At 50.2% G+C, this 20,689-nt stretch overlaps 1 protein-coding gene across 1 annotated transcript in view; it reads right to left on the reverse strand.

The window, feature by feature from the left end:
* Positions 1-1,673: 1,673 nt before the first annotated feature.
* Positions 1,674-20,689, reverse strand: part of LOC141076218 (oocyte zinc finger protein XlCOF8.4-like) — a 97,837-nt gene continuing 78,821 nt past the window's right edge. Inside the window, exons 2-6 of the mRNA XM_073563575.1 lie at positions 11,143-11,322; positions 10,937-11,060; positions 10,756-10,853; positions 10,467-10,557; positions 1,674-2,499 (exon numbers count right to left, since the gene is read on the reverse strand). Of these exons, the coding sequence (XP_073419676.1) occupies positions 1,727-2,499; positions 10,467-10,557; positions 10,756-10,853; positions 10,937-11,060; positions 11,143-11,322 (1,266 nt within the window). The 3' untranslated portion in view covers positions 1,674-1,726. The remainder of the gene's footprint in view (positions 2,500-10,466; positions 10,558-10,755; positions 10,854-10,936; positions 11,061-11,142; positions 11,323-20,689) is intronic.

Genomic DNA, 20,689 nt, shown 5'->3' on the forward strand with positions numbered 1-20,689 from the left:
AAAATATTAAAAAAGTAAAAAAAAATATGAAAGTTCAAATTCCCCTTTTGCCCCATTTAAAATAAAACAATAAAAAATACATATTTGGTATTGCTGCATTCAGAATCACCCGATCTATCAACATAAAAAAAGAATTAACCCGATCACTAAATGGCGTAATGAGATAAAACGTAAAAAATGCCAGAATTAAGTTTTTTTGGTCGCCACACTATTACATTAAAATACAATAACAGGCGATCAGAAGATTGTATCTGCACCAAAATGGTATCATTAAAAACGTCCGCTCGGGCCACAAAAAATAAGTCTTCACCCAACCCAAGATCATGAAAAATGAAGATGCGACGGGTATCGGAAAATGGCGCAATTCTTTCATACTTTACCTAATTAAGATGAGTTAATTTTACTGATAAATGTTTGTTTTTGGTCGTTTATTTTCTGTTGGTATTTGGTTTATTCTATAAAACTCCCATATAATATATCATTCTTGAACACACGCCGCGTGCATCATGTTTTTGTACAATTTGTGAATAATGTATATAGGTTCTCCTCGTCTGAGTTATTTTTGATGGCCCACAAAATACGATTTTCCTGTAACTCATTTCTCACACTCTAGGTATAATAATGACTTTTCCCCGTGTGGGATTTTTGATGTTTGAAAACGTTGTCGGTACCTGCTTTCTGGGGTCTCTTGAGGTTTTTATGTCATGTGAGCCCTGTGCCCAATCAGCGCTGACATCACTGTCCCCACCTTCGGACAAATCAAGCATCATGAGGCCGTCAGAGAGCAGCCGCAGCCCTGGCTTCCTGCTGATGTTCAGACCAAAGGAAGGAGCAGTGAAGCTGCCGCTGATTGGGTGCAGGGCTCGTGTGATGTGAGAACCTCACATTAGCCCCGGGACCGTGAGTCTCAACACCACTGAAGTGGAGCCGGCCCGCCAGTGGAGTGTGTTTTTATTTTAATGAGGTCAAACGTGAGGAATGAGTTCACTGAGAAAAAAAAAAAAGATATATATACTGTATTTTTTGGACTATAAGACACACCTAGGTTTAGAGGAAATTAGGAAAAAAAATTGAAGCAAAAATTGTGGTTAATTCTGTACTTAATATCCCCTATCCTGGTATATATGGTCCCCTCATCCCTACCCTGGTATACATAGATCCCTCATCCCTATACTAGTATGCATGGCCCCATCCTTATCCTGGTTTGCAGGGCTCCCATCATGTCGTAGTATGCATGGCCCTCATCCTTATCCTGGTATGCAGCGTCCCCATTTTGTCCTAGTATGCAGGGTCCCATCCCTATTCTGGCATGATTGGCCCCATCCCGCTCCTGGTATGCATGGCCCCCATCCTTATCCTGGTATGCAGGGCACCATCACTATTCGGGTATGACTGGCCCCCCATTCCAGTCCTGGTATGCATAGCCCAATCCTTATAATTGGCCCCATCCTGGTATCCATGGCCCCATCACAAAACATTAAAAAAAAGCATTACACTTACCTACCCGGCGCTCCCTTGCTGAATCCTGCTCTGATACCAGCAACTGCTTTATGCTTGTAAGCAGCACATGGCAGGGACATAATGCGTTGCTCACAAGCAGAGCACAGCTGCCAGAGTACTCGCCTTTAAAACTATATCAACATTATGAACATAAAAAAGGCTTCTCCCCTATGTGATGTCTCTAATGTTTATTAACAGTTGATTTCCAAGTAAAATATTTCCCACATTAAGAAAATGAAAACGGCTTCTCCGCTGTGTGACTGCTCTGATGTCTAACAAGATGCGCTTTCCGGTTAAAATATTTCCCACAATCTGAACAGGAAAAAGGCTTCTCCCCTGTGTGAGTTCTATGGTGTTCATTAAGATTCCCTTTCTGGTTAAAACATTTCCCACATTCTGAACATGAAAAAGGCTTCTCCCCTATGTGAGTTCTCTGGTGACTAACAAGATGCCATTTCTGGTTAAAACATTTCCCACATTCTGAACAGGAAAAAGGCTTCTCCCCTGTGTGAGTTCTCTGGTGAATAAGAAAAAGTTTTTTTTTGTGAAAACATTTCCCACATTCTGAACATGAAAAAGGCTTCTCCCCTGTGTGAGTTCTCTGGTGGGTAACAAAATCTGATTTATGTGTAAAACATTTCCCACATTCTGAACAGGAAAAAGGCTTCTCCCCTGTGTGAGTTCTCTGGTGAGCAACAAGCAGTGATTTACGTGCAAAATATTTCCCACATTCTGAACATGAAAATGACTTCTTTGCTTTAGGAGCAGTTTGTTTTTTATTGCCTCTTTTGTGACTTTGATTTTTCTTAGTAGTCAGTAATGAATCAGAAGATGGGACTCGTTTCATAGGATCAGATGACAGATCTTTGCTGTGAATGGATGATGATATATCTGGAGTAACAGCAATCACTTCAGTTGTATCTTGTAGGATCTCAAGATCATCAGATTTCAAAATTGAAGATGTCAGCTCTCCCTCTGATCTCCTGGTACAGTCATCTGCTAAAATAAAAAAAACAATTATTTTTAATAAAATATCCATGAGTTTTATATCTTTGAACGTTTCTACTTAAACTGTCCATAAAAATGGCAAGCTAAGTAAAAAACTTTAATTATTTACCAAGACAATGAGAGTTCACAGTCTAATAGAAAACCTTGTTGGATGAGCCAGTAGTGTGCGGTGTTCATCTGTTTGTTCATTCTGCCTCCCAAATATCGAATAAAAAGAAACCAATCAATGTTATGTAGGCGAAAATAATACCAATTCTCATCTCACAAAAACAAGTCCCCACTCAGGTCCATCATCTGTCGATGGAAAAACAGAGGTTCCCACACTATTAGTGGCTCAAAGGCTGCTGAAAACCAACAAGGTTTCTATAAACCAATCCAGCAAAATCCGCTCTCACTTCGGAGTCTTGCAGTGTGCGCAAACAACATTTAGGATCCCTGTATTCAGCAATATTATAGTGAGAAGAACCCACTTAATTTGTGGTGTGTGTCTCCTGGAGCACAATCTGGGCACTATGTGCTGGGTAATAAAATGGCAAATGTGTAATTTTCACTCCAACATCCACTGCGTGTTAATTTCCGGAAAGTGGCTGTGGAGTCAAAATATTCACTCCTCCTACACACGTGGTCAAAATTGTTGGTACCCCTCGTTTAATGACAGAAAAACCCACAATGGTCACAGAAATAACTTTAATCTGACAAAAGTAGAAATAAATCAAAAATCTATGAAAATGAGCAGATGAAAGTCAGACATTGCTTTTCAGCCAGGCTTCCACAGAATTTTTAAAAAATTAAAACTCATGAAATAGGCCTTAACGTAATCGGTTCATGACCGCCAATGGTAGATAAACGCCTGCGCAAGCAGGACTTTGTGCAGCGCAGTCGTTTGTCTACGGTCGGCAGTTTTGTGCTCATCGGGACCCCACATACCTTATAACTAGGGGATTCCACCCCAAAATGCTTCCTGTGACCCCCTACCTCATTGAGACCTGATCGGTACAGGTCCTTATGACGTCAGCGTCACACCAGCCAATGAGACAAATCACTGGGAAAGTTTGTTGCAGCAATGAACTTTTCCTGGCGATCTGCCCCATAAAAACGCTGTTTCTCCTCAGATCTCCTGTCAGTAAGAGATTAGAGGAGAAAGTGTTACAAGAGCTGCTGGGAACAGCTGTGTCAGTCAGCGATTGTGCTATAAAGTAACAATACAGATAAGGCAGGTTAGGGTTAGTGCTATAGTTAGGGTTAGTGTTGGGACTAAAGTTAGTGTTTATTCTAAAGTTAGGGTTAGGCTAAAGAATTAGGTTTTTCTCAATTGTTTCCCCAATAATTTGGTCACGTCAGAGTTTTCTATTTCCGGGAAAAAAATAAATAAATAAAATGGTCCGTCAGTATTATAGTGCAGAGGAGGCTTATGCACTTTTATGTTCTGACTGTGAAGAAAGTGCAGTGTCAGATGGCGATGTGGATTTCGAGGGCTTTAGTAGCAGCGACAGTGATAGCTCAGAAATGAGCAGTGATTCTGGTCCATCCTCACACACAAGGACCAGTACAACAAGGAGGACAAATAGCGCTTCTGGAGAAATGTCTCCAACTCCAATGCCCAGTACTAGCGCTGTCCCTAGTGCTCGTGAATTGGCGCACACCAATGTCCAAGGGGCTTTGCCTCTTGATGTAGCATTTCCCAGATGGGAGGCTTCGGATTCGGCTACTCCATTCATCCCTAATTTTAATGCCATTCCTGGTATAAATGTGGAGGTGGAAAATTTTGGAACAATTAATTTTTTAATTTGTCTCTGACAGATAGCTTGCTAGAGCATATTGTCCTACAAATTTATATGTGTCCCAATTCATCAGCCAGAATCCACAATCCTATTATGCTAGGTCAAATTTATGGACACCAACTAATGTCCTAGAAAGTAAAACATTTTTAGGACTTACATTCAATATGGAGCTTGTTAAAAAAATGAGCATTCAGTCCTATTGGTCCAACTGCCCTGTTCAAGCCACCCCTATGTTATTTCCATTGATGAGTCCATTATAAAATTCAAAGGAAGACTGCATCTTAAGCAATTTATTCCTTCTAAGAGGGCAAGGTTCGGCATAAAGCGCTATAAAATGTGTGAGAGTTCAACCGGATACACATCAGCTTTTCACAATTATGAAGGGAAAGACAGCAAACTGAACCCACCAGGAAGCCCTACTTATCTGGGGACTGTCAGGGTCCTGACAGCGCCAGCGTACAGCCTCCGCTAAGCAGGGACTCACCCGCACCGTAGGGACCCCTGGGGACAAGAATAGCCGGAAAATAAAGATGAACAGGACCTGAATGTAGAAGTTTAGCAAGCCGGCATAGGACATATGGTCATGTGACTGCAAGGGGGCAGGGCTTAGTGTCCTGCTTTCAGAGGAGGTAGAAAACTCAGAGTCAGGCAAAGCGGGGGTCAAGCACAATACAGGCAAGTGAGGTACCTGAGGGATAAACAGACGGAAGGTCAGACAAAGCCAAAGGTCATACACAAGATATCAGTACAGTACCAGGGATGAGACAGAACGGACAGTCAGGGCCAAGCAGAGATCAAAACCAAACAGACGTAGAAGGTACCAGGCAGAATCCAAAGCGATATCCAGAGAACAGGCCGAGTCGTACACAGAGAATCAAGCAACCAGAACACAGCACTAACACACTCAGGGGTCACCACACAATGCCAAGGGCGAAAGTATAACTGACGGGGGATGGGAGCTTCCTGAGGCTATAAGAAGCCTCCCCAGAACCATGAGAGGCCACCATAATAGGTCCCAGGTGTGCAGGTGAGAGTCTGCACTGAGATCAGAACATTAACCCCAGAAGTGCCGGTCATCCAGCACTGGTATCATGACATGGACATCTGGAAAAATGGTTTGGGAGATGATAACTCCATTTTTACAAAAAGGCTACAATCTGTATGTTGACTACTACTACACCAGCATACCCCTATTTAAAAGTCTGGTTGAACATAACATAGGGGCTTGTGGGACCATTCGCAAGAACCATTAGGGGTTTCCACAATCATTGGTCAAAGAAAAGTTCTGAAAGGGGCAGTCAGGGGCTTTACACAATGGAGAGCTGCTTGTCCTTAAGTATAAGGATAAAGATATTTTTATCCTGAGCTCGATCCACACAGATGCCACAAGGGCCACTGCAGACCAACAGGGATCCACTACTCCAAAACCTGTGTCTGTCACTGACTACAACAAATATATGGGGTGTGGACCTTGCAGATCAGGTTCTACAGCCATACCAGGTATCAAGAAAATCAAATACCTGGTATAAAAAGTTAGTCATGTATTTGTTTCAGGTGGCCACATATAATTCTTTTGTGTTATACAAAAAAGCCGGAAATGCAGATACTTTCCTTGATTATCAGGAAAAGGTCACTGAAAATCTTGTTTTTGATAATTTTGTCCCCGCCAATCCTTTAGAATGTGAAGATGTTAGAAGACTCACTGAGCGACATTTTATTGCACTCATCCCAGTAACTGAAACAAGAAAGATCCCCAGAGAAGATGTCGTGTATGTTCCTAGAGAGGAATGAGGCATGATCCCCGCTATTATTACCCACAATGCCCATCATTGCCAGCCTTATGCCTCCATGACGGCTTTACAATCTTCCACACAGAACCACGTTTTTGAACTGTTTTGACATTCAAGTATTTGGTTTATTTAGTGACAGACACATTTCAGTAGAGCTGACTTAACAATTTCCGGGGGTAGGTGGGGGGAGGTCTCCAGAGATACAAGCTGGGCACAATATATTGGGCACTACAATCACATTTTTGCAATTTTTGCTATAAAACTTCTACTACGAGTTTCTGGAAATCATCCATGTAGTGAAAATGGTCACTATATCCCTAGATGAAATCCCAGAGGGGTGTCATTTCCAAAATGGGGTCACTTCAGGGAGGATTCTCTTGTTCTGGCACTTAGCGGCTCTCCAAAGTGCCATAAAAGCAGAATCCCCCCTGAAGTGACCCCATTTTGGAAATGACACCCCTCTGGGAATTCATCTCTGGGTGTAGTGACCATTTACCTATCTACCTATTTTCCAATGTAATATCTGGGGTTAAAAAAACATTTTAGGCCGGTTTCACATTCGCGCTTTTGAGCGCAGCGACGGCCTGCGCACGGCCGCCACTAAGCCCCGCCCCCTGCCCCGCCTCCACCAGTATCTCCGCCTCCGGGCGCATGACGTTGCATGCGTCGTGCGTCCCCTATCTTCATCACAGAGGGCGCAGGCCGTGCGCAGTCTGCGCACAGTCTGCGTTTGGCGGCGCATGCGTCCTTTTGACGGTGCGCCGAGCAGCGCCAAACGCAACCTGTTGCATTTTGGTTGTGCTTCGGCGCACCGTCAAAAGGACGCATGCGCCGCCAAACGCAGACTGTGCGCAGACTGCGCACGGCCTGCGCCCTCTGTGATGAAGATAGGGGACGCATGACGCATGCAACGTCATGTGCCCGGAGGCGGAGATACCGGTGGAGGCGGGGCAGGGCTTAGCGGCGGCCGTGCGCAGGCCGTCGCTGCACTCAAAAGCGCGAATGTGAAACCGGCCTTATTCGTATAAATGTACCATATTATTCGGACTATAAGACGCACTTTTTCCCAAATATTTTTTTGGGGAAATGGGGGTGTGTCTTATAGTAGGAATATACTTACAAATGATGCAGCGGCGCTCTGTGCTGCGTGGAGGGCTCCGCCAGCATTTTGTCAAAGCCCGGAGACCCCTGCAGCTCCATTGCTGCGATGCGGTGGTCTCCAGAAAAATGGCCGCTGTGGGCGGCTCATGCTCAGATTCAGATCTCGCCCCAAGATCTCGTTGCCGAGATCTGAATCTGAGCATGCACCGCCCCCAGCTGCCATTTTCCCAGAAGCCACCGCATCGCAGCAATGGAGCTGCAGAGGCCTCTGGCTTTGACAAAATGGCGCCGCCGCCCCAGCACAGAGTGCTGCCACCGTCCCAGGTAGAGCGCTGCCGCACCAGCATAGAGCGCTGGCGCCACCCCAGCACAGAGCACCGCTGCCGCACCAGCCTGGGATGGGATTTTCCGGAGGCCACTGCACCAGCATAGACCTCCGAACAACCTCTGTGATTACTCTTGCACCTGTGCTGATCCCCCCCGGTAAGCTGAATTCAGACTGTAAGACGGACCCCCATTTGGCACTTTTTTCCCCTATTCTCGTTTTGAAAATTTGGGGTGCATCTTATGGTCCGAAAAATACAGTAATTTTTTCTTCACTGCCCAATGGTATAATTTTCTATGGAACAGCGGTGGTGTCAGTATGCTCACTGCACCACTAGAAGAATTCATTCAGGGAAGTATTTGGTAAAATGCGGTCACTTTTGGGGCTTATGCTGTTCTGGCACCTCAGGGGCTCTGACAATGTGACATGTCACCCACAAACAATTCCAGCAAAATCTGCTCTCCAATATGGCGCTCACTCCCTTCCGAGCTCTGCCATGCGCCAAAACAGTGGATTACCCCCACATATGGGGTGTCAGAATACTCAGGACAAATTGCAAAATAACTTTTTGGGTGCAATTTCTCCTGTTACCCTTTGGAAAAAACATTTGAGGTCGAAAAGTTAATTTTTTGTTGAAAAAATATGATTTTTTATTTTCACAACTCTATGTAACTAACTTCTGTGAAGCACTTGGGGGTTCAAAGTGCCCATCACACATCTAGATAAGTTCCTTGGGGGGTTTAGTTTCCAAAATGGGGTCACTTCACTGTTTAGACACGTCATTGTCTCTGACAATGTGACATCACCCACAAACAATTCCAGCAAAATCTGGTCTCCAATATGGCGCTCCTTCCCTTTCAAGCTCTGCCATGCGCCCAAACAGTGGTTTAGCCTTTTTATTTCCACGGCTCTACATTATGAGCTTCTGTAAAGCACCTGTGGGTTCAAGGTGCTCAATACACATCTGGATAAGTTCTCTAAGGGGTCTAGTTTCCAAAATGGGGTCACTTGTTGGTGGTTTCCACTGTTTAGGCACATCAGGGGCTCTGGAAATGCGACATGGCATCCGCTAATTATTCCAGCATATTTTGCAGTAAAAAAAAAAGAGAATTTGCAAAACAAAATGTATCATCCATTTTCTCCTGTTACCCTTGTGAAAGTAAAAAAAAAATTAGGTGTAAAGGAAAATTTTTGTGAAAGAAAAGTAAATGTTTATTTTTTCCTTCCACATTCCATTCATTCCTGTGAAGCACCTGAAGGGTTAATAAACTTCTTGAATGTGGTTTTGAGCACCTTGAGGGGTGCAGTTTTTACAATGGTGTCACTTTTGGGTATTTTCTGTCATATTTACCCCTCAAAGTGACTTCAAATGTGAGGTGGTCCCTAAAAAAATGGTTTTGTAAATTTTGCTATAAAAGTGAGAAATCGCTGTTTAACTTTTAACCCTTATAACTTCCTAACAATAAAATTTGATATAGTTGATATAGATGATACTGCGCAGGCGCCGCCATCACCGGTGACATTGTGCTGGATGTAATTTTTTTCTAAGCCTCACAATAGCCACAATATTATAGGCATTATCACCAATAATATCAATGCTATTATATGCATTATGTAATAATGGGGGGCAGGTCAGTGAGGGATCAGCGACCTGTCATAAGCCAATACAGAGGAATATGTAATCAGATCACCACATAAAGCCCCACCCACAGCCCCACCCACAGCCCCGCCCCAGAGCACGAGAATCTCATTAACTGAAAGCTACAAATACAGATTACACCACAGTAAACCAGAGTTGCCCTCATTTATGGTGGACCATTGGAGCTACTATGGATCCTGAGCAGAAAATTAGAGAAAATAATATTGCTCCCCATTTCAGGGGAGATTGTGCAGGAATCTGAATTCCTTAGGATCAAAAACAATGTAATTTATTACGTGGAGTGACTCCATGACACCAGGGCTGGAGCCAACACATCTCCTGCAGGCGGGAATAAATGTATATTACAGCCATCAGCCACGCACAGCTTAGAGAGGCGAGTTGTGAAATACTCGCCAGGATTCTAGTACTACGAGTACCAAATCCTAACGAGTAAACTCGCTCATCCCTAGGGACCATGAGACATTCAGCAGCACAGAAGGGAGAGAAGATTCATCCGATAAGATCTCAGGGATCTAGGAAGCCAACAGCATCATTACCCTCCGCTTTCTCTTACAGGCCCAGCATAAGATTTTTCTTCAAGTGATTTTCTATCTTCTCAGCACATTCTACGTACGCTGTCATTTGGCTTTATAGTTACAGATCTGGGCAGGTAACGGTCAGCGTCTCCTAATGTGAAGGAGAGAATGGCTGTTTCCTTTCTTTTGAGAATAAACTTCAGTTGTGCAAGCCTTTACTGAGAAAGGAGTAGACATCTAAGGCCGGTATCACACTACTGTGTGTGATGTGAGAAACTCGCACGAGTCTCTCGCATCAACACCCGGCCGCCGACACTCAGGACCGGAGCTGTGGTTGCATGTATTTCTATGCATTTCTATGCAGCCGCAGCTCCGTTCCTGAGTACCAGCAGCGGTGCTGGATGTTGATTACGAGAGATTCGTGCGAGTTTCTCGTATCACACAAAGAAGTGTGATTCCGGCCTAACTGTGTGATCGGTGTGACTCTTTAAGCATGCACTCAGCCTATATTGGGTCAGGCACATGCAATCATATAGGTACTGCTTTAAGGGATCACCCTCACACTAATACCAGGGGGTAGGTGGATCCTCCAGGTCGTAAGTTCTATAGAAAAGGACTTTCAATGCCCAAAGTCATTTGAACAGTTTTAGGTGGAGGAGAATGTTGTGGTCTAGAGGCAAAATGGTGATCATGGTAATACGGCCGGACTACACCACCGATAAAGCAGCCACAGCCGGTGACTGAGAGGAATCTGTGACGTCTCTGCATTCAGTGGTCACTACTTACCTGGGTAGTCATATGTGGGAATCTCCTCTTTACACCACTCATCATCTCTCACATATGTCTCTGTAGTATTAATATGGGTCAGATCTTCACCCTGAAACAAATATTGTAAAAGTCACAGACAGATGGAGAAGTCCCATCTATGATCAGCTCTAATCCTGCCATCTCCACCGCTCTCATTACACAAGTATAAAACATATAATACTGGTGGATAAAACAAGACTGAGCACAAAACCTTCACAGCCGTCTACACATCATAGGGGAGATCTCCTGACACCGTCTCTCCATCTACCTGATGATCCTGAGGAGCACTGGGATCTTCTTGGTTACAGTCCTGTGGAAGAAGAGGACGGGGACATCTCTCTGGTGTTGTCCTCTTACTGGACAGATCTGGAGGAAACACATACAGGGACTGAATTCATTCTCTACATACAGATAATTATAGGCCGTGTGTATTTAGTCCTGTCTATTACCTGGAGATGTGAGGGGCTGGGGAACCTCCATTATGACGTTCTTGTATAGATCTCTGTGTTCTTCTAAATACTCCCACTCCTCCATGGAGAAATAGACAGTGACATCCTGACACCTTATAGGAACCTGACACATACAATGATACCGTCATCCCCCGATCCCTTCATAGTGTTACTGTATAATGTCCCAGCATTCCCAGCAGTGTCACCTCTCCAGTCAGCAGCTCCATCATCTTGTAGATGAGTTCTAGGATCTTCTGGTCATTGATGTCCTCATGGATCAAGGGGTGAGGTGGAGGCCCCGTGATTGGACTCAGGGGTCTTCCACATCCCTCAGACACAGGGTCCTGACAGCGATCACTAGAGGTCTTCTTCACCACTGTGTAATCCTGGTAATGGAGAGACACATTAATAAATCTCACTACAGACATTTCCAGAGTCCTCACCTCTCCAGTTCTGTCCATCTGTTATTCCCATAGATAAGAATGATGTAATGTGACGTCATCAGAATCTCTCACCTCTCCAGTGAGACGGAAGAGGATCTCTAGGGTGAGGTGTAATATCCTCTCCGCCATCTTGTCTCTGTCCATATCCATCCTTGATGGGTAAATCAGGAAAATTCTCTTCTGTAGAAGATCTTCACTGAGAGGATCCGATATTGTAGAGACCTGAATGAGAAGAAGATGATCCGATGTAACATCATAAGAATCCTGTGTAATAATACAATTACTGGAGATAATAAGGGAAACATAGGAGGAGATTTATTATTTTACAGGGTTTAGTTTTCTTCCCTGACATCTACTAATAAAACCTATATATTTAGACCACAGACAACAAGCAGTTTCCTCCTCGGAGTCGGCAGCTGAACACGTTCCTCATAGACTCATCTTCCATAACGCTAATTCTCGTCTCATTACCGACACTGGAATCGGCATTAGCAATACTGCAGGAGATATTCATTACACGTGACATGAGAAATAACTCCTTCATGATGAGGACGACATCTTCATCTTCTACTACGGCTCTAGAGACAGATGTGACCAGAGTCGGTCACTGCCTCCATCCCCACCGGCCGTCTATATGAAGGTTTCCCGTCTTCCCCGCACTGGAATCTTCTCTCACGTTAGATCTCAGCTCTGAGTCACACACAGAAGTTTGAGGCTTTTCTGGAAGAACAGGACAGGAGAGATCTGAGGCCGATGTCTCCATGTACAGGGTTTCCCCTCGGGATAAGAGGCTTTTCTATCCCTTTCCCCCAATTAGAGGGGACACCTGTGGATATCGGGGTCTTTACCGGCTGCAGTCCTGGGGGGATTTACTCGGTAACGTGGACGTTGGACAAACATCACCATCAATTCCCATCAGAGTGAAGGAACATCGCTCCTCTATTCAGCTCTATGGATCCAGGATGAAATCCACTGCGGCCCCTGCAAGAAAAGAGCGAAGTCTGGTGAGACCCCCGAGGCCGGAGATTTCTACAGCTGCTCTGTGCGCACAGGACCTGTGATGAGGTCACAGGAGGGGAGGAGTCAGGGGGTCACATGATCAGGGGCCTCAGTGTGTGCAGGACTCTGCTGTGCTGGTTGTCATGGTGCTGGATGAGGGGAAGTTTATCTGTGGGGTCAGGAGGGGTTTACAGGGTGGAAGTAGCTGAACTGTGTGTGTACGAGGTGTACGGAGCGGAGCCGTGTGTGTACGAGGTGTACGGAGCGGAGCCGTGTGTGTACAAGGTGTACGGAGCGGAGCCGTGTGTGTACGAGGTGTACGGAGCGGAGCCGTGTGTGTACGAGGTGTACGGAGCGGAGCCGTGTGTGTACGAGGTGTACGGAGCGGAGCCGCGTGTGTACGAGGTGTACGGAGCGGAGCCGCGTGTGTATGCGGTGTAAGGAGCGGAGCCGTGTGTGTACGAGGTGTACGGAGCGGAGCCGTGTGTGTACGAGGTGTACGGAGCGGAGCCGCGTGTGTACGAGGTGTACGGAGCGGAGCCGCGTGTGTATGCGGTGTAAGGAGCGGAGCCGTGTGTGTACGAGGTGTACGGAGCGGAGCCGTGTGTGTACGAGGTGTACGGAGCGGAGCCGCGTGTGTACGAGGTGTACGGAGCGGAGCCGTGTGTGTACGAGGTGTACGGAGCGGAGCCGCGTGTGTACGAGGTGTACGGAGCAGAGCTGCATGTACAAGGTGTAATGTTTTAGAATCCAATTTTTCAATTTCACAGAGTAAAATGGAGGTGTACGGAGCGGAGCCGTGTGTGTACGGAGCGGAGCCGTGTGTGCACGAAGTGTACAGAGCGGAGCTGCGTGTGCACAAGATGTACGGAGAGGAGCTGCGTGTGTACGAGGTGTACGGAGTGGAGCCGTGTGTGTACTAGGTGTACGGAGCGGAGCCGTGTGTGTACTCTGTATACCACCATCTTCAGTCACAGACCCCTCCGTGTACACTGTATATACCCGTATACTCCCAGCTTTGGTTGCACACTCCTCTGTGTATGCTTTATACACCTGTATACCCCCAGCTTCGGTCATAGACCCCTCTATGTACTCTGTATACACCCGTATACTCCCAGCATCGGCTGCAGACTACTCTGTGTATGCTGTATACCCCTGTATTCCCCCAGCTTTGGTCGCAGACCCCTCAGTGTACGCTGTATACACCCGTATACCCCCAGCTTCGGTCACAGACCCTGCATCTCTCACACTGTAGAACTGACGCCGGACACACACGGTAAAACTGCGGTCGTCGGTCTCTCATCTCTCGCACTTATACTGATAACATAAGATGGAGTCAGACGAACCCTCCTACAAACCGTGAGAACAAAGTCATTACTACAGGACTGTGTGAGAAAGGGATTTATTCTACAAGAAACGCTGGGGCCACAAATGAGAGAATCCGGGCCCCGTGGCTGGATACTCCGGGCCCCCAGCGTGTTAGGACCAGACGGGGTCTTTGTCCCTGGAGCTTCTCTACTCGGGATAATGAGACTCTGATCTTGGTCATCCGTATGGATAATGGAAATGGAATTACAAAGCTTCTCATATACTTTCCATGTTAGACATGGACGGCACATGTACAGCACACGGACGGCACATGTACAGCACACGGACGGCACATGTACAGCACACGGACGGCTCATGTACAGCACACGGACGGCACATGTACAGCACACGGACGGCACATGTACAGCACACGGACGGCACATTTACACGGACAGCACATGTACAGCACACGGACGGCACATGTACAGCACACGGACAGTACATGTACAGCACACGGACGGCACATGTACAGCACACGGACGGCACATGTACAGCACACGGACGGCACATGGACGTCACATGTACGGCACACAGACAGCACACGGACGGCACATGTACGGCACACAGACAGCACACGGACGGCACATCTACAGCACATGGACAGCACATGTACAACACATGTACAGCACACGGACGGCACATGTACAGCACACGGACGGCACATGGACGTCACATGTACAGCACATGTACAGCACACAGAGGGCTCATGTACAGCACACGGACGGCATGTTTACACGGACCCATAGACTTGTATTGGCCCTTTGTCATCTGTGCTGCTGGGAAAACACGGACATGAGAGCAGCACCGTAGGTCAAATAGGGGACACGTGGCATCTGTGAAAAACATGACAGGTCGTGTGAAGGGGCCGTACAGTCACATAATAGAAAACATTAGCAGAATTGCCGTCTTTTTCTACATCCTACCTCACAAACAGCAGAATAAAAAGAGATTAATAACAAGTCCTACATGTCCCCCAAACTACTCTGCTAAATCCCCTCTGGCTCCGTGGCCGATGGTTCGGGGGCCCTGATGGTTATTATTCACTTTGCTGCTATAATATAAGGTGAAGCCACAAGACCCCTGCAGACCAGTGCTGAGACTGACGGAGACCCCCGGAGCCACAACACCCCTACAGCCCAGTGCTGAGACTGACGGAGACCACTGGAGCCACAAGACCACTGCAGCCCAGTGATAAGACTGACTGAAACCCCCGGAGCCACAACACCCCTACAGCCCAGTGCTGAGACTGACGGAGACCACTGGAGCCACAAGACCACTACAGCCCAGTGATAAGACTGGCAGAGACTCCTGGAGACACAAGACTCCTACAGCCTAGTGCTGAGACTGACGGAGACCCACCGAGCCACAAGACCACTGCAGCGCAGTGCTGAGACTGGCAGAGACCCCCGGAGCCAAAAGACCACTGCAGGCCAGTGCTGAGACTGACGGAGACCCCTTGAGCCGCAAGACCACTGCAGCCCAGCGCTGAGTCTGGCGGAGACCCGCGGAGCCACAAGACCATTGCAGCCCAGTGGTAAGACTGGCAGAGACCCCCCGGAGGCACAAGACCACTGCAGCCCAGTGCTAAGACTGGCAGAGACCCCCGGAGCCACAAGACAACTGGAGCCCAGTGCTGAGACTGACGGAAACCTCCGGAGCCACAAGACCATTGCAGCCCAGTGCTAAGACTGACGGAGACCCCAGGAGCCACAAGACCCCAGCAGCCTAGTGCTAAGACTGAAAGAGACCCCCCGGAGCCACAAGACTACTGCAGCCCAGTGATAAGACTGGCAGAGACCACCGGAGACACAAGACCTCTGCAGCCCAGTGCTGAGACTGACAGAGACCCCCCCGGAGCCACAAGACCACTGCAGCCCAGTGCTAAGACTGGCAGAGACTCCCAGAGCCACAAGACCACTGGAGCCCAGTGCTGAGACTGACGGAGACCCCGGGAGACCTAAAACTATTGCAGTCTAGTGCTCAGACTGGCAGAGACCCCTGGAGCCACAAGACCACTGCAGCCCAGTGCTGAGACTGAGGGAGACCCCAGGAGCCACAAGACCCCTGCAGCCCAGTGCTGAGACTGGCAGAGACCCCCCGGACCCACAAGACCACTGCAGCCCAGTGCTGAGACTGGCAGAGACCCCCAGAGCCACAAGACCCCAACAGCCCAGTGCTGAGACTGGCAGAGACCCCCGGAGCCACAAGACCACTGCAGCCCAGTGCTGAGACTGGCAGAGACCCCCGGAGCCACAAGACCACTGGAGCCCAGTGCTGAGACTGACGGAAACCCCCGGAGCCACAAGACCATTGCAGCCCAGTGCTAAGACTGGCAGAGACCCCTGGGAGACATAAGACCATTGCAGTCTAGTGCTCAGACTGGCAGAAACCTCCGGAGCCACAAGTCCACTGCAGTCCAGTGCTGAGACTGAGAGAGACCCCAGGAGCCACAAGACCCCAGCAGCCTAGTGCTAAGACTGAAAGAGACCACCCGGAGCCACAAGACCACTGCAGCCCAATGATAAGACTCTCATAGACCACCGGAGACACAAGACCTCTGCAGCCCAGTGCTGAGACTGACAGAGACCCCCCCGGAGCCACAAGACCACTGCAGCCCAGTGCTAAGACTGGCAGAGACTCCCGGAGCCAAAAGACCACTGGAGCCCAGTGCTGAGACTGACGGAGACCCCCGGGAGACATAAGACCATTGCAGTCTAGTGTCCAGACTGGCAGAATCCTCCGGAGCAACAAGACACTGCAGTCCAGTGCTGAGAATAACAGAGACCCCAGGAGCCACAAGACCCCGGCAGCCTAGTGCTAAGACTGACAGAGACCCCCCGGAGCCACAAGACCATTGCAGCCCAGTGATAAGACTGGCAGAGACCCCCGGAGACACAAGACCTCTGCAGCCCAGTGCTGAGACAGACGGAGATCCACCGAGCAACAAGAACACTGCAGCCCAGTGCTGAGACTGGAAGAGACCCCCGGAGCCAAAAGACCACTGCAGCCCAGTGCTGAGACTGACAGAGACCCCTTGAGCCACAAGACCACTGAAACCTAGCGCTGAGTCTGACAGAGAAGCCTGGAGCCACAAGACCATTGCAGTCCAGTGCAAAGACTGGCAGAGACCCCTGGAGCCAAAAGACCACTGCAGCCCAGTGCTGAGACTGAGGCAGACCCCAGGAGCCACAAGACCCCTGCAGCCCAGTGCTGAGACTGGCAGAGACCCCCCAGGACCCACAAGACCACTGCAGCCCAGTGCTGAGACTGGCAGAGACCCCCGGAGCCACAAGACCCCTACAGCCCAGTGCTGAGACTGGCAGAGACCCCCGGAGCCACAAGACCACTGCAGTCCAGTGCTGAGACTGGCAGAGACCCCCAGAGCCACAAGACCATTGCAGCCCAGTGCTGAGACTGGCAGAGACCCCCGGAGCCACAAGACCACTGCAGCCCAGTGCTGAGACTGGCAGAGACCCCCGGAGCCACAAGACCATTGTAGCCCAGTGCTGAGACTGGCAGAGACCCCCGGAGCCACAAGACCTCTGCAGCCCAGTGCTGAGACTGGCAGAGACCCCCAGGAGCCACAAGACCACTGAAGCCAAGTGCTGAGACAAGCAGAGACCCCCAGAGCCACAAGACCACTGGAGCCCAGTGCTGAGACTGACGGAGACCCCCGGGAGACATAAGACCATTGCAGTCTAGTGCTCAGACTGGCAGAAACCTCCGGAGCCACAAGACCACTGCAGTCCAGTGCTGAGACTGAGAGAGACCCCAGGAGCCACAAGACCCCAGCAGCCTAGTGCTAAGACTGAAAGAGACCCCCCGGAGCCACAAGACCACTGCAGCCCAGTGAGAAGACTGGCAGAGACCCCCAGAGACACAAGACCTCTGCAGCCCAGTGCTGAGACAGACGGAGACCCACCGAGCCACAAGACCACTGCAGCCCAGTGCTGAGACTGGCAGAGACCCCCGGAGCCAAAAGACCACTGCAGCCCAGTGCTGAGACTGACGGAGACCCCTTGAGCCACAAGATCACTGCAACCTAGCGCTGAGTCTGACAGAGAAGCCTGGAGCCACAAGACCTTTGCAGTCCAGTGCAATGACTGGCAGAGACCCCTGGAGCCACAAGACCACTGCAGCCCAGTGCTGAGACTGAGGGAGACCCCAGGAGCCACAAGACCCCTGCAGCCCAGTGCTGAGACTGGCAGAGACTCCCTCCGGAGCCACAAGACCACTGCAGCCCAGTGCTGAGACTGGCAGAGACCCCCGGAGCCACAAGACCCCTACAGCCCAGTGCTGAGACTGAGGGAGACCCCAGGAGCCACAAGACCACTGCAGCCCAGTGCTGAGACTGAGGGAGACCCCAGGAGCCACAAGACCCCTGCAGCCCAGTGCTGAGACTGGCAGAGACCCCCCGGACCCACAAGACCACTGCAGCCCAGTGCTGAGACTGGCAGAGACCCCCGGAGCCACAAGACCCCTACAGCCCAGTGCTGAGACTGAAGGAGACCCCCGGAGCCACAAGACCACTGCAGCCCAGTGCTGAGACTGGCAGAGACCCCCAGAGCCACAAGACCACTGGAGCCCAGTGCTGAGACTGACGGAAACCCCTGGAGCCACAAGACCATTGCAGCCCAGTGCTAAGACTGACGGAGACCCCTGGGAGACATAAGACCTTTGCAGTCTAGTGCTCAGACTGGCAGAAACCTCCGGAGCCACAAGACCACTGCAGTCCAGTGCTGAGACTGAGAGAGACCCCAGGAGCCACAAGACCCCAGCAGCCTAGTGCTACGACTGAAAGAGACCACCCGGAGCAACAAGACCACTGCAGCCCAGTGATAAGACTGACAGAGACCACCGGAGACACAAGACCTCTGCAGCCCAGTGCTGAGACTGACAGAGACCCCCCCGGAGCCACAAGACCACTGCAGCCCAGTGCTAAGACTGGCAGAGACTCCCGGAGCCACAAGACCACTGGAGCCCAGTGCTGAGACTGACGGAGACCCCCGGGAGACATAAGACCATTGCAGTCTAGTGTCCAGACTGGCAGAATCCTCCGGAGCAACAAGACACTGCAGTCCAGTGCTGAGAATAACAGAGACCCCAGGAGCCACAAGACCCCGGCAGCCTAGTGCTAAGACTGACAGAGACCCCCCGGAGCCACAAGACCACTGCAGCCCAGTGATAAGACTGGCAGAGACCCCCGGAGACACAAGACCTCTGCAGCCCAGTGCTGAGACAGACGGAGATCCACCGAGCAACAAGAACACTGCAGCCCAGTGCTGAGACTGGAAGAGACCCCCGGAGCCAAAAGACCACTGCAGCCCAGTGCTGAGACTGACAGAGACCCCTTGAGCCACAAGACCACTGAAACCTAGCGCTGAGTCTGACAGAGAAGCCTGGAGCCACAAGACCATTGCAGTCCAGTGCAAAGACTGGCAGAGACCCCTGGAGCCAAAAGACCACTGCAGCCCAGTGCTGAGACTGAGGCAGACCCCAGGAGCCACAAGACCCCTGCAGCCCAGTGCTGAGACTGGCAGAGACCCCCCAGGACCCACAAGACCACTGCAGCCCAGTGCTGAGACTGGCAGAGACCCCCGGAGCCACAAGACCCCTACAGCCCAGTGCTGAGACTGGCAGAGACCCCCGGAGCCACAAGACCACTGCAGTCCAGTGCTGAGACTGGCAGAGACCCCCAGAGCCACAAGACCATTGCAGCCCAGTGCTGAGACTGGCAGAGACCCCCGGAGCCACAAGACCACTGCAGCCCAGTGCTGAGACTGGCAGAGACCCCCGGAGCCACAAGACCATTGCAGCCCAGTGCTGAGACTGGCAGAGACCCCCGGAGCCACAAGACCTCTGCAGCCCAGTGCTGAGACTGGCAGAGACCCCCAGGAGCCACAAGACCACTGAAGCCAAGTGCTGAGACAAGCAGAGACCCCCAGAGCCACAAGACCACTGGAGCCCAGTGCTGAGACTGACGGAGACCCCCGGGAGACATAAGACCATTGCAGTCTAGTGCTCAGACTGGCAGAAACCTCCGGAGCCACAAGACCACTGCAGTCCAGTGCTGAGACTGAGAGAGACCCCAGGAGCCACAAGACCCCAGCAGCCTAGTGCTAAGACTGAAAGAGACCCCCCGGAGCCACAAGACCACTGCAGCCCAGTGAGAAGACTGGCAGAGACCCCCAGAGACACAAGACCTCTGCAGCCCAGTGCTGAGACAGACGGAGACCCACTGAGCCACAAGACCACTGCAGCCCAGTGCTGAGACTGGCAGAGACCCCCGGAGCCAAAAGACCACTGCAGCCCAGTGCTGAGACTGACGGAGACCCCTTGAGCCACAAGATCACTGCAACCTAGCGCTGAGTCTGACAGAGAAGCCTGGAGCCACAAGACCTTTGCAGTCCAGTGCAATGACTGGCAGAGACCCCTGGAGCCACAAGACCACTGCAGCCCAGTGCTGAGACTGAGGGAGACCCCAGGAGCCACAAGACCCCTGCAGCCCAGTGCTGAGACTGGCAGAGACCCCCCGGACCCACAAGACCACTGCAGCCCAGTGCTGAGACTGGCAGAGACCCCCGGAGCCACAAGACCCCTACAGCCCAGTGCTGAGACTGAAGGAGACCCCCGGAGCCACAAGACCACTGCAGCCCAGTGCTGAGACTGGCAGAGACCCCCAGAGCCACAAGACCACTGGAGCCCAGTGCTGAGACTGACGGAAACCCCTGGAGCCACAAGACCATTGCAGCCCAGTGCTAAGACTGACGGAGACCCCTGGGAGACATAAGACCATTGCAGTCTAGTGCTCAGACTGGCAGAAACCTCCGGAGCCACAAGACCACTACAGTCCAGTGCTGAGACTGAGAGAGACCCCAGGAGCCACAAGACCCCAGCAGCCTAGTGCTACGACTGAAAGAGACCACCCGGAGCAACAAGACCA

The sequence above is a fragment of the Dendrobates tinctorius genome, unplaced genomic scaffold (assembly GCF_039654945.1).
Source record: "Dendrobates tinctorius isolate UK_male_01 unplaced genomic scaffold, ASM3965494v1 ptg000395l, whole genome shotgun sequence".
Classification (NCBI taxonomy): Eukaryota; Metazoa; Chordata; class Amphibia; order Anura; family Dendrobatidae; genus Dendrobates; species Dendrobates tinctorius.